The sequence below is a fragment of the Carettochelys insculpta genome, chromosome 27 (genome assembly GCF_033958435.1).
Source record: "Carettochelys insculpta isolate YL-2023 chromosome 27, ASM3395843v1, whole genome shotgun sequence".
NCBI classification, from domain to species: Eukaryota; Metazoa; Chordata; order Testudines; family Carettochelyidae; genus Carettochelys; species Carettochelys insculpta.
Genome location: NC_134163.1, coordinates 9,651,623 through 9,669,436, shown reverse-complemented (window position 1 = coordinate 9,669,436; position 17,814 = coordinate 9,651,623). Strand labels below are relative to the sequence as shown.

The 17,814-nt window shown below is 43.9% G+C and overlaps 1 protein-coding gene across 3 annotated transcripts in view; it reads right to left on the bottom strand.

Moving 5' to 3' along the window:
* The window catches only part of KDM4B (lysine demethylase 4B), a 209,693-nt gene that overhangs the window by 167,708 nt on the left and 24,171 nt on the right, over window positions 1-17,814 (bottom strand). For all 3 annotated transcript variants that reach the window (XM_074978255.1, XM_074978257.1, XM_074978256.1), the window contains exon 2: window positions 4,090-4,252. In XM_074978255.1, the coding sequence (XP_074834356.1) occupies window positions 4,090-4,230 (141 nt within the window). In that variant the 5' untranslated portion in view covers window positions 4,231-4,252. The remainder of the gene's footprint in view (window positions 1-4,089; window positions 4,253-17,814) is intronic.

Below are 17,814 nucleotides of genomic sequence, written 5' to 3'. Positions count from 1 at the left end.
CTGTTGCAAAAAAAGCAAACATGATCCTGGGATGTATTAACAGGAGTGTTGTGAGCAAGACACGAGAAGTCAGTCTTCCACTCTACTGAGAGCTCATTAGGCATCGGTTGAAGTATTGTGTCCAGTTCTCGGCACCACATTTCAGGAAAGACGTGGAGAAATTGGAGAAGCTTCACAGAAGAGCAGCAAGAATGATTAAAGGTCTAGAGAACATGAGCTACGAGGGAAGACTGAAAGAACTGGGCTTGTTTAGTTTAGAAAATAGAAGATTTAGAGGGGACACGATAGAAGTTTTCAAGTACCTCAAAGAGGGTTACAAGGAGGAGGGAGAAAAATTGTTCTCCTTGGCCTCTGAGGATAAGACAAGGAGCAATGTGCTTACACTGCAGCAAGTGAGGTTTAGATTAGACATTAGGAAAAACTTCTTAACTGTCAGGGTCATTAAACACTGGAATAAGTTACCTAGGGAGGTTGTGGAATCTCCATCGCTGGAGATATTTAAGAGCAAGTTAGAGAGACACCTATTGGGGATGGTCTAGATGGTGTTTGGTCCTGCCAAGAGGGCAGGAAATTGGACTCGATGACTTCTTGAGGTCCCTTCCAGTTCTAGCGTTCTATGATGTTCCCTTGTGCATGGAAGGTTCAAGGTGAAAAACGATGAGGAAACAGATTTCAAACCTGAAGACTAGAATATGAGAGTTAAAACCAAAAAAAAAAAAAGAGAAAAAACATTAATTACAACTGACAGATACAGAAGGATAAATTTGATTTTCATGTTAACAGGTTCTCCAGAGTAAAATGGGCTCTCTTACCAATTAAAAGGCACAATCTGGATAAAGTGGCCAAGGCACAAAAATCAATATTCTGTAAGCTGGGGGTACAGTACTGTCAGAGAAGCTACCTCCTTCTGAGGTTTGGAATTGACCAACAGCTTTTAGACTACTTACAATAATCTACTTCAGAAGACTCAGAGAATTAAATCATTAGTACGGTTGAGTGAGCAAGGGAGCTTTCTTAAATCAACAGCAGGCTCCATTTTACGATGTAATAAAAGCAGTAATTGACCTAAGTTTTAACAAGGAGCTATTCTCTCATGCCTAACAGTTATGGTCACAAAAGGATTCTTCCTAGTTAATTTGCCCTGATTTTCTCAAACATTTACATTTATAGTATTCAAACATGGAAACCAGATGTGAACATCTCTCAAAATGGCCCAGTACTTTGTTTCATGTTGTTTCCCACTCCCACAATGGAATATTAGACAAAAAACCTTAATTGATTTTTTTAAACTATAAATGGCTTTATTTTTAGGAGAGTGAAGTGAGTATCTTTCACAAAATTTATTTCATTTAATTTTCTCCTAAAGGAAGACAGAAAACATCTACTTCTCTGACTAATCGCCAGCCATGTTTATTCAATACATTTACTGCAACAATTAACACTAAGTATTACACACCGATTATCTGTTAATTAAAAATAAATGTAAAACACCCTACAGAATAGGGAAATCTTTTCAGACTGAATTTCCCGTGTTTTAGATCATATATACCTGCTATTTTTTCAGCAGGAGGGAAGAAAATGAATGATACATTTGAACTACACTGACCTGGGGGTACCTTTTAAAGGGTGTTAAAAATTCCCTATGGAAAATGCAGTAATAACTGAGGCCAAAATAGCACTTTTCAAATTTCAAAGCACTTCACAATGAACCCACTCACCCCTTAACGGGGGTAACATTATTATTTTTACAAATGGGCAAACAGGTTCAAAGAAATGATAGGTACGATTCAAAGTTGCCAAACAGAATGATGTGCATAACTTTCATCGGGATTTGGGCACTGCTGCATCCTGCATAACTGGCTCCAGGTCAGAGCATGCTCACAGCAGTACCAGAAGCAAAACTCAGAGTTCTGACTCCCAGCACACATTGTAACTTTTGGTAATGCTGCTTTGATGCTAAGGGTTGTGTGCTATTAAATAGGAGTCTTTCAGACATTGTTAACACAAAAAAGCAGTGAAGTAGCACTTTAAAGAATAACAAAATATTTATTAGGTGAGCTTTCATGGGACAGACCCACTTCTTCAGACTATAGCCATACCAGAACAGACTCAATGTTTAAGACATAGAGAACCAAAAATAGTAATCAAGGTTGACAAATCAGAAAAAAAAATTATCAAGGTGAACAAATCAGAGAGTAGAGGGCAGGGGGTGGGGTGGTCAAGAATTAGCTTAACACACGTTAACACAAGTCAGTGTCTAGTTCTCCAGGCATAAATAAAATATCACCTATTATATTTGTAGAATAGGGAATAATCCTAAAGGGTTGGCCATTATGCCTCCTCATTAATAAAAATGTTCACGATAACATACCAAATATAGAGAGGCATGCACAGGGCGCTATTTTTACCTGGATAATCCATGCACATTATGGCTATGTCTACACAACAAAATTGTATCGAAATAACAGTAATTATTTCTAAGTAAATTTTTTAGCATCTACACAACACAATCACTATTTTGAAATTTTTTCAAAATAGGTAAACTTCACTGCACAAAGAATCGTGCCTATTTCCAAATAGGCTCTATTCCCTGTCTAAACAGCCCCTATTTCAAAATAAGCCATAGTGCATCCAGTGGCTCTATTTCAAAACAGGCTCTGTTGCATGTAGATGCTTGAATATCTTATTTCAGAATAACACTGCTGTGCAGACATACGCTATCTGTAGTCTCAGAGGAGCAGCTGTGTTAGTCTGTAGTTTCACAAAACACAAGCAGTCCTGTGGCATCTTGAAGACTAACACTTTTATTTATTAGGTAATGAGCTTTTGTGGGTATTACAAGAAATAGACAAGTTTGGCCCAGTTCTGATTCTTTTTAATTGACCTTTTAACTTGGCACCTTTCATGAATTCCTTTGTATCTCAGTGCCTGTTGTCAGTAATTAAAGAGAAATCCTCCTTGATGAAATAATCTATACAGTAAGGTCCCAGAGTATGCAAGGGTTCCATTCCACGCACCCTTGCGTAAATCCGGATTTCGTGCAAGTTGGGGTCTCGCTTTTTCCCTGACAAAACACATGTTCTGCAGCTGGGGAAGCAGCTGAAAGGTAAGTCCTGGGCTGGGGGGGCAGTTGGGGAGGGTTACGCCTGGCAGTGGGTTGGGGCTATGGGAGGCACGCAGGGGCAGTGAGCTAAGCCTGGGGTGGGTTAGGGCTGCAGGGGGGTGAGGGGTGGAGTTGAGCACAGATAGTGAGGCGGGGAATTGAGCCGGAACCAGAGCCATGCCTGGGTGGTGAGCCGGCGGGGGGGCTGCACCGGAGCTGAGCAGGGCGGGCAGCTTGTGCGCTGCGTGGGACGGTCACACTGGAGCTGCACGGGGTTGGGGGAGGGCAGGGGGTGGGCAGCGGCGAACCCATGCAGGCGGCATGTGAGCCAGCAGTGGGGGTCGCATTGGAGCTGTGCAGGGCGGGCAGCTAGCAAGCTGGCAGGGGAGGGAGGGGTCACACCAGAGCGGGGGGCGGGGGGGAAGGTGGCTTGTGAACTGGCATGGGGGTCGCGCTGAAGCCACATGGGGCAGGCAGGCAGTTTGTGAACTGGCAGGGGGATCGCGCTGGAGCCCCACGGGGCAGCTTGTGAGCCAGCAGGGGGGTTGCACCAGAGCCCTGCAGGGTGGCAGGGGCGGCTTGAACCAGAGCCACTTGCAAGTGGTTTACATGGGGCTGGGGGGGTGGTCAGGGTCAGACGCGTAAGAGCAGGGTTGCGCACTGAGTTCACGTACTATGAGACCTTACTGTATAGTCTACTGTTCTTGTATTGCCCTCATCATTGTAGTATGGAGGGGCGACTAAAGCTCATTACCTAATAAATAAAATTGTTATTCTTTAAGGTGATACAGGACTGTACATTATATGTAGATAAGTAAATGCAAACTATTTCTAACACTGTTTTTATAGACACCTATTTCCAGACCCCTTTCTTGCAACATAACAGGTACTTCTCAATTGAGATACTGCATCCAACTGTTCATGAGTCCAAGGCTGAAGTTTCCAGCTTCTCTAAATCAAATAAGTTATGTTGAGATCAAGCTTACCTTAGCAAGCCCTGCCCTATGAGCTCCCTGTGACTCAATGTATGCAACATATTTTCCGAAGTCCCGAAACTCCTCTAGGGTGGGACGAAAGGTCATGATCTTACAGCCAGGGTTCTGTGGACTTGGGTTTTCAGACCCCATGTTTCCAGTAAGTTTTCAGCACCTGAAAAATAAAAAAGCAAAAGGGGTTGGGGGAAAGTGTCAGAGAGAGAGAGAGAGAGAGAGAGGTTAAAAAGGGGAAAAAATTCCTTTCCTCATATTCTCTTTCACAAATATCAACAAAAACATATTTTTCCCCATCTTCTCCATTCTTCCGTCCGATCAAACATTTCAGAGCCCCGTTAGTAAGGAGGCTTTTTCCCTTTGCCAGAAAATTTGAAGAATAATATATTTTTATACCCAGTGCCCATAAACCCTATGCAGAACCGTGACTGTAAAAAAATTTCTATTGTAAGCAAGGTCTGAACAAGCTCTCCTCTGACATTTAGTGATGAGTCTGGGAGGGAGAAGCGAGAAGAGACTTCAAAGCCAGATTATATTTACAAGAACACACCTACTATGCCTACGTATCCAGCAGACAGAGCTGTGTTGGCCAAGTGATCAGTTTTGATTGGTGCTGGAATACAAATCACTTTAGTATTGAATGCAGAGGTAATGAAATGTTGTTGTCCTTATCGTAAGAGTAAAGGGCAGCAGGTCTATACCAAGGCTCTATGTACACAAACATTTTTGTTGTTTGGGATATGAAAAACACCCCTTGACCAACATTTCACCCACAAAAGTGCTGGTGTGGACAGCACTATGCCCCCAGGAGAAGCTCTCCTGTGACAAAGCTAAAGCCGCTTGTTGTAGCTGGTTTAATTATACTGGCAAGAGAGCTCACTGTAAGGTCTGTAGAGTATATGTAGCAGCAGCCTGTCCTGACTGAGGGAAATCACCCAGTTCAGAAGCTATATCACAGTGGAGGGGAGAGCACGTTTGGACAGGTGTAGCCACCTGGCAGGGTGGGTATCGCCTAAGAGTCACAGGCACCATTTTACCTGTTGCCTCCACTGTTTGAAGACAGAGCTGATTAGGTTACATTAAGAGCTTATTGTTTTGTTCAATAACCACTCCGAGTGATTTCAGCTCTAAATCAGGGCTAAGTGATGAGCCTCAGGATAAGTCAAAACTAGCCAGCTTACAGAAACACAGCTGTACCAATTCAGATGCGCCACTGTAAGATCACATGTGTAGCCACTCTATACCAATGACAGCTCTCCTGTATTTCAACATAATTAATCCACCTCAATGATCTTTGTCAGTGGGAGACGCTCTCCCACCAACACAGAGATGTCCACACTAGTGTTTCTCTCAGTGTAACTTTTGAGGCTCGGCGGGCATTTTTTTCCACAAACGTGAGCAACATATATCAACACAAGTACTAGCACAGACTGCCTTAGACCTACTGCAGGGAGAGTTTTTCTGTGAAAGAGACTGGACAGTGTGCACTAGCTGCTAGAATCACTTAAGAGATGGATGGAACTTCAAAAGACGGACTTGCAGAGGTCACAGTAAAGACCTAGTGGCAGCAGAAGATGATGGCAAAGGACCATCAGTGGTGGAGCATATGACAAATGACAAGCAGCATGACAAATGACAGGAGGCAATCAGCAGCAACTGTGAACATTTGTGGTGGCATCAGCAAATGAGGCCTCCCCCCAGACCATGGACAGCAGCTCTAAATGTAGTAGGAGAGAGAAAAAGGGAGAGTGGTATATTAAAGGGACATTTGTTTGACTCTCACATTACAAGGTGAGATATGAAATGAAAGAAAAGGACAGTGGCCAAAGTAATCTGGGCAGGAGTTTTATTCATAGTCTGATGTTTGCAAATCATAACATTTCCAAAATTAATGCCAGGTTTCTTTCATTGTTTATTAGAAGTTCTCTGCTATAGACAGATTCAGTGCTGGTGAGTGGAAAGTAATGCATCTCAGAAGCAGCCAGAGCAGGGATTAATTTCCCCAGATTACTTAGTAGGGCGTGAGCCAGTTCCAGGTTGCGTTGTTAAGAGTGAACCCTTGATACTGAACCTGGCCCTTGTTGCTGCCATCTACACCTGACAGAAGGGCTGTACTATATTTTAGATGTTTGGTTCCACATTTTTTTTTTTTTTTAAACTTGGATTAAAACAGCACACTCCTATTTTTCATTTCAATAGTTTCTTTCCTTTGCTGATGTTTACAACTTTATTTACATTCTACTCTTTTCAGTATTATACTATACAGGTCTGATATGCAGTTTTTGTATTGACATAACTGTGGGCTAGGGATATAATTTTTTTTTCTACCTGTATTATAGTTCTACTCATTGACAAAGGCCCTACTATGGTCACAGTTATATCAGTACAGAAGTGTCCTGGATGCAGAAGAGCTGGACCAGGGAAGACAAGAATAATCCTGGTCAGAAAGAAATAACACTTAGAGAGCTAGATAAGACACAGTCATGCACCATTAAAAGCACACAGTCCTCATTAGTGAAGTGGCGCAAAGCCTCTGGGTCCTGTTTGACTCCACACTAAATCTGCTGACCAGGTAGCATCAATTCCCCTCTTACATCTGTAACTTTGGGGGAAAAAATGTGCCCTCTCTCACTGATCAGGACCCAGCCACAGTTATCTATGCATGTCACCAGCTGAAGAATACTCCCGGGGGAATTCTGCACCACTGCACAATGCAGAATTTGCATAGAATTAACCGTCTGTGCTAGGGTGACCACTCATCCTGAATTGTGCAGGACAAGCCTGAAACGCAAAGTTCAAGTTACAGTCTCAGTCTGAATGACTTTGGGTACAGCATAACTCCTAGATTCCCTGCAGAATGGCTCTGCATCTGCCCAAAGCTCAGCAGCTGTGCCAGCCTCTTCCAGACAAGGGAGCTGAGGTGGGCCTTAGCTACCTCTCACCATGTGGCACCACCTCTGGCCAGGCCAAAAGCCAGAGTTTAGTGATAGTAAGAGCTGCCCAGGGAGCCAGTGCTGTTGTGGGGAACCCCAGAACTTCCAATTGCCTTGGACAACATGTCTTGGGGAGGAGGAACATGAGCTGCAGACTGCTCTTGGGCCCTCTGAACCCACCCCAGAGCAGATGGAGCGGACTGTGCTCCCTAGGTGGCTCTTACCACAGTCCAGCTCTATGGGGAAGTGACCTTGGTGGAAGAGGAGAGACTGGAACCAGCGCTCCTGCATGCTTCCCACGTTTGCTCTTGAAAAGGTGATCACCCTATTCTGCAGGAATTTCATTTTTCCCCAAAGAACTGCTGGCCACCAGACCCCACACAGATCAGCTCCTCAGCTCACAAAGAGTACATTGCCTGTGGTAGGGGAAGGGGTTCTCAACAGCTGCAGCACCCAGCAAGCACAGCCTGCAGGAAAGAGGTGGCATGCAATGAGTGGAGCGGCTGACCCAGCAGAGATGAAAGGCCTTGTGCAGTGTCAGCCCTACATAGCCAAACACTGAAAATCAACCCAGGAAACTCTCTCACCATGGTGAGTAAACTGCAGCCCATTGGGGTTCTAGGTGTAGCCCACAAGATATTTTATTTATTGTTGCCCACACACAGGGTTGTCAGATTCCTCTGGTTTCCATCCACATAACTTTTTTCCCCACTGGCATTACTAAAGTGGCATGCACATAGAGCAAGGGCACATGCAGTGAGGCGCTTGCTGATTGCGCATAACCTTGCCTGTGAGAGCCATGCTCCCCCTCTGTATCCAATCAAAGCACTGCTACAGTTCAGTTGTCACAGCCTGCAAATTCTGGTATGCAAGTGCAGTTAGCAAAACTATCTTTATACCAGAAAACCATCTTCTTTACAACTAGGGATGTAAAATCCGATTTACAGAAGAAGTGGGGAAGGGGTTGGAGAGGCTGCTCCAGCCTAGTTCAGCTTACCTGTAGTGCTCCGTGACTACCACACTGGTACAGCCTCCCCAGCTGTCTGGCTGGGCTAGAGTGCCTCTGACCACGGCGCACCCAGAGCTGCTCCAGCCCTGCTGAAGCATCCCTGCTTGCAGCATGCATGGGGCGGCTACAGACAGGTGCTGCTCCAGCTGGGCTGAAGTGACAATGCCCACAGCAGTCCCAGACCAAGCCCACTGAGGACAGGGGCTGCTTCACGCATGCTGGAAGGCCCCACATGCAGCAGGCCCTGTGGAGTAGCAGCAGCCCCCTGCCCATGGCAGCTGGGGGGCACATCCAGTTTGACAAGACTCAGGCTTTTTCACACTCTGGATCCCTGAGCTCAGGGCGTTAGGGTGTACACATACTTGTGAAGCAGGTGTCTAACCCTACGCCTGGGCTCTTGTGTGGGGGTGTATGGGGCACAGGAAATTAAGAAGCTTCCTCCAACACCTCCCAACTGTGCCTGTCTTTCCGCTCCCCCTTCACTGGCAGTGTTTTCTATTTGTAAACTTCTAGATCAGTGGTGGGCAATTTGTGGCCCACTCCTTTCCCCATGCACCTTTTGCACATGCAGAGACCTAGTGCGAAAGGGGAACGGGGGGAGGGACATAGATAGAGGGCCTGCTGGCCACAGGTGGAGCCCCAGTGGGCCACAGACCACCCACCTCTATTTTCGGTTGCCCATCATCACTGTTCCACACAGTAACCCTACAGGGGCAGGGTGAAAAATGAGAATCAACTACATCTACAGGGTGAGTAAACTTATGTTGGGCCCCACTTTCATTTCTGCAATTAGCAGGGCCCCCACCTGTCTTAATGTAATCCAAACCAATGGAAATTTCAGTTATGCTGATACGAGGAAAAAACAAAACAAAACACCTTTTGGCATATGTAAGAAAATAAGTACGCAAAATGTAAGCACTTTATTAATTGGTACATAAAATGTGAATACACACAAAACCAGTAACATATTTCAACATTTTTAATTAGATGGAAAAGCCTGGGACCTAGCAGCCCATCGTGCTGCAACCCCTTTTGAAATTTCACCCCGCAAAGGGCCTGTCCCCTACTTTGCGCATTCCTGAACTAAAAGACCTAAGGGCAGAGTTTCCTCCCTGTCCCCCTCCAGCACGACATACCCAGACTCAGGCACCAGAAGTGTAAAAGGAGAACAGGAACTGGATTGTTCATGGGGATTCTTCAACTCTCTACTCCTGGAAGAATCTTACTGATTGTCTCTGCTGTTTCTGCCTGAGTGGAAACACATACTACCAGCTGTGGGTGCTCTGCTAATCAGCTGGACAGCATCTGCATCCCTCCCAGGTGGCCTCACTAGCACTCAGCATATAAGGAACACTGGTCAGCAGTGCCGATAGAACAGTGGTTCCTAACCCCTGCCTTTTGGGAATCAACTATACAGAATTAGCACATTTATACCAGTATAACTTGTTCATATGGGGGTAAAGGTTGTAGAACTTTTAACATCTGCGGGTTTAGGTCAAGGCCCAAGTATACCTAATGGCTTATCTACAATTTTTAGTTTCATCCATTCATTATATGCTATGGGTTGTCCTTGAATGAACATAATGACAGTTCAGCTTTTACACCAACTTCAGCCCTTTCTATTTAAAAGGTACATGAACATAAGTGGTTGTCATTTAAAATTGTGGCAGCATGATTTTTCCTTTTCCTCCATCTGTTTCAATGGCAGCAACTCATGCATTCAGTGGAGGGAGATAAAAATGGTATCTTTGGTTTTTGCTTTAGTGTGAGTTTCTCAAGGTTATGATAAAAGCTATTTAGTAGGTGAACCTTGCATTTGATTAAATCTGCAGGTTGTATGGAGATAAAGAAGCATCAGACACTTCATAAAAATGCAGATACATCATTTTAAAACTCTCTACCAGCTAAAATAAATATTAGTATAACTTCCTTTAAATTTTCAGTGAATTTTCATGCTAACCTCCTGAAAGTAAATTTTTCAGGAATTAAATTTAGAAAATTACAAGGGTGGCAAAAACAAGTCCTACTGGAATTCTGATTGCAAACGCAACTATAGAGAGAAATGAAATATTTGAAATTGTGGGTGCGTTTTCACTATATCCATGGAAATACACTAGAGGGCAGTAAAAGGCCTTCTGAGATCTGACAAAGTCACAACCAAAGTGAAGAATGGTTGGACTGGAACAAGTCGATACGGATATGGAATATGGCCAAGAAAAATGCTGGTGCTAAAGGAAGTGATTCTGGCAACACATTTGTGTCTGTTAACACTGAACCAGCACTCAGCAGTGTGCTTGGAAAAAATTATGGTCTTGTCACCTACAATTTGGAAAAAAAAAAACCACAACTTACTTGTCTAAAGTGGATTGGTAAGCCTGGCAGTGGTGATGGAAAATTTCCCCTATGGGCTCAGTTGCGTACGATATTATTTAAGTTCTTATTATTTAATAAGAACTTAGAGGTTTGCTAAATCTGCTAATGTCCAGGATTATTTTCTGACAAAGCACCCTATTTAATAATATTCTTTCTTCTTGCCAAAATAAAGACTTTACACACTCCACCACTGTGCTTATAAGGTGTTCTTTAGTGAAGGACCAAAAATATCCCCATTAAAGTAGTATGGGTCCACTTCTTACCCCATCCTTCTTCTCTGTGTACACATCTGCTTGGAGCTCATTAGTTTCTGCTTTATTTCTGTGAATTCTTTCATATCCAGCATCCTATCATCCCAAACTCTCAATGAGCTGGCATTTTCACCATAAGTAAATTTTAATTACTGTTTTCCATATGTACAGTATAGTGAAAGAACATACAAATAAATACAGCAAATACAGTATAAGTTTACAGTGTACAACACTGCTATTAGTAAATAAAGTATTCTGCATACATTTTTCTTTCTTAATATCTAATCTTGTTTTTCGTTAGTGAACAGGCTGGTGTGCTCTCGTACAACACGTGTATGACAACTCTGAAGAGCAATGACGCGTACGCCTCATTGATGCTGGTGAGAGGAAGAAAGCAATAGCAGCAGCCACACCAACAGAGCCAGGACAATTCTCTCTCCCCCCCACACCCCCTGGTGAACACCCATGCCATTTCAAAGCTTGGTCTCCTCAGCGACATGCAAGTCCACAACCGATGAACCTGTGCAAGCTCCAGACATCATTGGCGGACACGATGGACTACCTACAATATGCATTACTAGGTGTACTTCTCTCTTATCCAGAATAGCTGAATATCAAGCAACCTCTCAGTCCCACATGCCAGATGTGCAAGAGTTTACTGTAATACTACCAGTAAACACACTCCTTGCAGAGCATATGGGGCAGGGCTGAGAGGTCACCAAGCAGAGCAGAACATCAAAAGGTGCACATGCTCATCAGCAAGACAATGAAACTGACTTTAAGTGCTGTCAACTGCCACAAAATCAAGAAATTGGAAAGACAAAAATTGCATCCCCCTCTAATTCCTCTCTATTCTAGTAGTGTTATGGGTTATAATTTATTAGCAATAGCTATATAATTATCAGAAATAAAATCTTCAATCTGATAATCCCGTTAAGCAACTGACACAATTCACCATTCACAAATCACTGTATTTCAATGAGTGAAAAGAAAGATTCCTACTTATAGTACTTAACATATAACATAAGTAAACCTGTGGAACTCCTTGCCAGAGGATGTTGTGAAGACCAGAATTTTAACAGGGTTCAAAAAAGAGCTAGATAAATTCATGGAGGATAGGTCCATCAATGGTGTCCTTAACCTCTGTTTGTCAGAAGCTGGGAGTGGATGACAGGAGAGGGATTACTCAATGACTACCCGATCAGTTCACTCCCACTGGGGGCATCTGGCATTGGCCACTGTTGGAAGACAGGATACTAGGCTAGGCAGACCTTTGGCCTGACCCAGTATGCCCATTCTTATGTTCTTAACATGTTTTGGGATAATTCTACATTAGCCTGCAAGTTCCTACGCAGGAAAAAATGTTCCATTTCCTTTGTATGGACCATTTACACTTCCTGTGTCAGATAAATGTTTTACAATAACTTGAAGTGTCTCCTTTTGCCAGGGACTCACCAGCAGAGCTGATTCACATCTGATGCAGTTGCATCAATCAGTAATTTTCTTATTACTTCTTCAGGAAAATGCCATTTACCAGGAAAGCACAGCAAGCTGGCACTGAATTCAAAGCAGAGACAACAAGTCAACACTCAAGAGTAAATTTCAAGATGAGATTTACAAAATCACAAAAGCATACAAAGTCTCAAAAAGGCTTCACAAACTGAACCTGAAAATATACAAAGATCTTTTGCCCAAGCAAAAGAATCAAATTCAAGTCTTTTACTAGCACTCTTCAAAAACTGGACTAAAATATTCTGGCAGAGGGCACAGCCTCTGGAACACATTAAATGCCAATGCTGTTGAAGCCAACTGTCCCAAGGATGCCTCACAAATTTTGGCAGTTTTTATTACAATTCCCTGACTGCAATACAAATACTCATAGCCAGCTCTTATTCCATCTTCTCAACTCCTTTCAATCACTCTGCTTTCCACTCCATCTGCCAGAGAGGACAGCTAACAAACTATGATAAGTTTTAACAAAAATGGAAATAGTTGTTATTTAGAAGGCTATTTTATCTATCACAGCTGTGGATTCAAGTGCCTACTATTTCCCAGAAAAAGCAAGACTAATGTGTATTTCAATGCCCCAGAGCTTCACACAAAAGGAATGAGCAAAGCACCTTGGATTTTTTCATATTTAATCTGATGCCATTTTCCTAATGAGAATCTTGACAGACACCTCAGATAATACTTGATATGTTCAGCTAGTTAACCTAATTAAGCTCTAACAAAAGCTAACTATAGAACTCATGAGGGCCAGGGGAGTCAGTTCTCTTACTTCTCTTCATTCTGATTATAAAAAGGATAAGAAGAGGAATGTGTATGTAAACAACATCCTGTTACCAACCAAGGGCATGTGTTGCTCTACAGGAGTAGGAGCATAGATACTGCACCTGAGCACTCAGTGAGCTGGTTTCTGTGATAAAGAAAACAGGTTGTTTTTTTGCCCCCCTCTTTACAACAGCTTTGGAAAATGCTGTTGTGTTGTGTACCACCCTTTACTGTAAAGTACTGAACCACTTTACTGCTGGCTGCTCACTCTGAGATGAGACACCACAGAAGAACAGAATGAGCAAGAAAGCTGTCGAGACAACAAGTCATGCCATCAGAAATTTTGCAGTTTCAAGGAGGAGACAATGTTAGCACACAGATGTGGCAAGAATGCAAGAGTCTGCTAGACTAACTTTGGAAAGGTTTCATGGGAGAATCAAGAGCTGAAGGAACTATTCTGAAAACAAACATGTACAAGATGAAGTTTCATTCACAACTCTCCTATCATCCAGACCTCCATAATACGATATCTAAAAGACTAAGCTAGGAGAGCTTCCATATGTGTTAGGCTACATCTACACCAGGGGTCTGAAACTCACAGCATGCAGACCACTACAGGGAGTCCCATCAATCCAGGGAGTGTGTTCGTCCCCATCCTCCCATCCCATCCCACTGAGAGGTTTGGCCTTGAGGATTACTGGGGTGACCTGGTACAGGGGCCTGAGCTACAAAGCGTAGACATGAAGGAAAACTATTTCACTAAAAGATTTTGAGGAAATTCTAAGCCCCATCAATTCCTAGAAAGAAGCATTAGTAATCCTTAAATATTCTAAGTGATCCATTTTAGTTGCAGAGAACTACACGACAGAAATAAATTCACAAAGAAAACACACCTTGATCAGTATTTTCCCCTGAAGATACAAACAAACCTCACATAAGGACTGTATTTGTTTGGCAAACTGGACACTACTAGAACTAATGATAGGCTTTTACATATTAACCATAAAGCATGTTAATTACCCTCGCCTGCCATAGGCAAAAGCTAAGAATGCATTACCTCCCATACATACTTAACGAAGAATATGCATGAGAAAGACAGCCTATGTTTAATCTACGAAATAAAGTCGAATTCATTGATGCAGTCTCTCTACTGTCTGTTTGACTGCGTCAGCAATGAATTGTGGGTACCTATCCCATAATGCCTGTTGCCCCATTGGACTCTGGGATTTTGTTACAGTGGATTACAGGGAAAAAAAATGCACTGGAAGTGCTTGTGAGTGTCTGATATCATCCCAGAGTGCCATATCCCTAGTCCCCTGCCACTGGAAAACAAAGGGCCGACCCAAGAAATTTCAAGGCATTTTTCAGGCCATTTTTCAAAAGCCTGCCCTGGCACATGCTGCTGCATGGTGCTAGCATGGATCCCGAACAGCTTAGAGTCATTACACATGTGTTATGGACACTTCCTGAAATGTCAGACCGTATTTTATTAGACAAAGCTAGTGGGAGGATGAGATGGATGTGGATGATTTGGATGCAAATACTGAAGAACTGGAGAACAGGAATACAGAAATGCTGGCCACCTTGGATGCACTGCTTGCAGTGGAGCACTGGTTCTGGAGACATAAAACCAGCACACATTGGTGGGACTGCATCATTTTGAAGTCTGGGATGATCAACAGTGGCTGCAGAACTTCCGCATGCACAAGGCCATTTTCATGGAACTCTGTGATTTGCTGTCCCCTACCCTGAAGCACTGTGATACCAAAATGAAACCTGCTTGACAGTTCACAAGTGTGTGGCAACTGCTCTGTGGAAGTTTGCAACAACCAGTAGTTTACAGTCAATGGGAAATCAATTTGGGGTGGGCAGATCTACCGGGGGAGGGGCAGGCTGCAGTGATGCAGGTAGCCAATGCAATCTGTAACTGATGTGGAAGACCATGACCCTCGGAAATGTGCAGCACTTAGTGGATGGCTTTGCTACCATGGGGGTTTCCTAACTGCAATGGGGCAGTAGATGGAACGCACACCCCATCCCAGGACCAGCTGCCCTCAGAGTACATAAACCACAAAGGGTATTTCTTCGTGGTGTTACAGGCATTTGTGAATCATGAAGGTCATTTCACCGGCATCTGTGTGGGCTGGTCAGGAAAGGTGCATGACGCATACATTTTTAGAGACTCTGGTCTGTACAGAAAGCTCCAAGATGGGACTTTCTTCCCAGAACAGAAATCAAGATTGGCAATGTGGAGATGCCCATAGTGATATTGAGCACCCCTGCTTACCCTCTGCTCTCTTGGCTCATGAAGCCATACTCAGGTCCCCAGGACTACAGCAAGAAGCACTTCTATTACAGGCTGAACAAGTGCAGAATGGCGGTGGAATGTTCCTTTGGCCATTTAAAAGCCAGATTCAGGTGCCTTCTAACCAGTTTGGACCTTTGCCAAGCCAACATCCCCACCATGGTTGCAGTGTGTTGTATTCTCCATAACATTTGCAAATCAAAGAGGGAAAATTTCATAGCCACATGGGCTGCAGAAACAGATGTCCTAGGCAGTGCAACAGCAATCAGAGAGGTTTTGAAAAATAGCTTTACAAATGAGCTGATAGCCACGTGAATCTGCTGCATTTAAACTACTGTGATACCACCAGCAACCCCCAACAGTGATGTGTGCTTGACCTTTATAAAAGCACCTCCAACTGCACCCCACCACATGTGAACCAATAAACAACACTGTGGTTTTCATAAAGCTATTCTTTTTTATTTAGAGCGGGGACAGTTAAGGTAGGTAGGTAGGTAAAAGAAGGGAATCCTGGCACCACATGTAGTGAAATGTGAGCCTTTTGCAGTGTGGAGAGGTCCTGGACATGGAGCAAAGACTGTCCTTACCCTCCCTCCTTCCCTGCTCCCACATTCAGGGACCCCAATGAGTGGGGGTTCGAGCCATACTGAGGGGAGGCTAGGCAACAGCGTGTGGATGCCATGTAATGAGTCCTGTGGTGGGTGTCCCTTTGCAGCTCCAGCATGCAATACAGGATTTCAGTTTGCTCCCTGACAGCCATCAGCAGTTCTGCTGAGTACTTGTTCCTGCACTGGAGCATGGTTTGCTGCCACTGCTGGGTCCAGCTTCTGTCAGCGGTGGCCTTGACTCACTCCCTGCCTGCCTTTTCAAGTTCGATCCTGTTTGGATCTTTTCTTTCGCCTCAGCTCAGAGGCTTTAACTCCCCCATACATGCCGCCTGCTGAAGACAATGAAGAGCAAAATGTTGATATAATTTTTAAATGTGACACACGGTGCTTACCCAGAGAATGAACGGGCTGGAAAATCTGCCAAAATGCTCTGTGGTGCCATGATGCCAGATTACTTACTGGTTGCATGGCACGCCACTATAAATCAGGCTTCCCCAAAAACCTCATGTGAAAAACAGAAGAATACCTGGCTGAAACCTTTATGGAGATCTCCAAAAAGGAAAGGCACTCCATCCCCAAAAATATTAACAAGCTGTTCTAAGGGGCATAGATCCACTGCACCTGAGCCACAACCCACTTGTAATGGTTTAAAATAATCATTCACCAGAAGAGCCCTCTGCACCTTTGCTGGAGCCTGGATTATTAAGTGTCAATGAGGAGACTGGGTTGAGGTCAAGGGCGATGAAGAGCTCCAGGCTCGGCAGGATCAGCTTCATCAAGTGCCTGCTGAATGTCAACATCCTCCTCTACATCAGCCTCCTGGTCCTTCTCTCAGCTCCCACTGAAGTCCTGAAGACAGTCTCCTGAAGAGTCCTTGTTAGCCTCGGGGAGCGTGGCTGGGTTTCTACCAAGAATGATGTTCAGCTGCTGATAGTAACATGTCTTGGGAGATGACCCAGATCGCCCATTGGCTTCTCTCACTTTTTGATAGTTCTGCACAATCTCCTTTATTTTGACCCAGCATTGCTAAGCGTCTCAGGTGTGAGTCTTGATCATGCCCCACAAAATCTTCTCATAAATGTCTGCATTTCACTGTTGACTCACAGTCCACTCATTACTGGTTCTTCACCCCACACAGAAGCGAGATCCAGGATCTCATTGTGGTTCCACACTGGAGCTCTTTTGCAACCTTGAGAACTCAGATCAGAAGAACCCTGAGTAGCCACAATGGCTAGGTGCACTGGATGGCTCCTAAGGTGTGCTATCCACGCCGGCCAGAAAGAAAATTAATTTAAATTCCTGGGCTTCCTATTACCTACTTCCTGCACACCTAGAGAGCAACAAAGGTGAAAGCCGCCAGAACGGACACTTGCAGGGCATTGTGGGATACCAGTGGGACACTTATGGATGGCAATAAAAAAATCGATTTAAAGTAACGGTGTTTCCACACTAGCATTAATTCAACCTTTTAAATTCAAACTTGGAGTTATGCTGCCTTAGAAAGTCATCGTGAGAAATTCTACCTTAAAATTGACTTTATGCTGTAGGGTTGACACAGCCTCAGGGCGTGTCTACACTGCACAGCTTTTAGCAACAAGGCTATGTCAACACAGCTCTGATGCTAAAAGTCAGCGAGTGTGAACACTGTCGACATTTCTCACCTAAACACTTCCACCCCAAACGAGGGGGGTTTTCACTTTGTCAGCAGTAGAGTACTCCCGCGGACAAAGCAGCACTCACACATTCACTTGCCACAGCCAAACTTTATCGCAGTGCAGACATACATTTAGGAACTTAAAAATGAACAAAGACCAGCAAATGTTTTCGAAGACCAAGCTAACTATAGAACTCTCAAGTGTCTCCAACTCGGTTTGTGTGTGTTGCAGCTGTTCTGCTGTACTGCTTTAAGTAGGCTAACAGTAGAAATTGTGCTAGCATAATCTTCTTGGGACTGCAGAATTGAGGTCTGGAT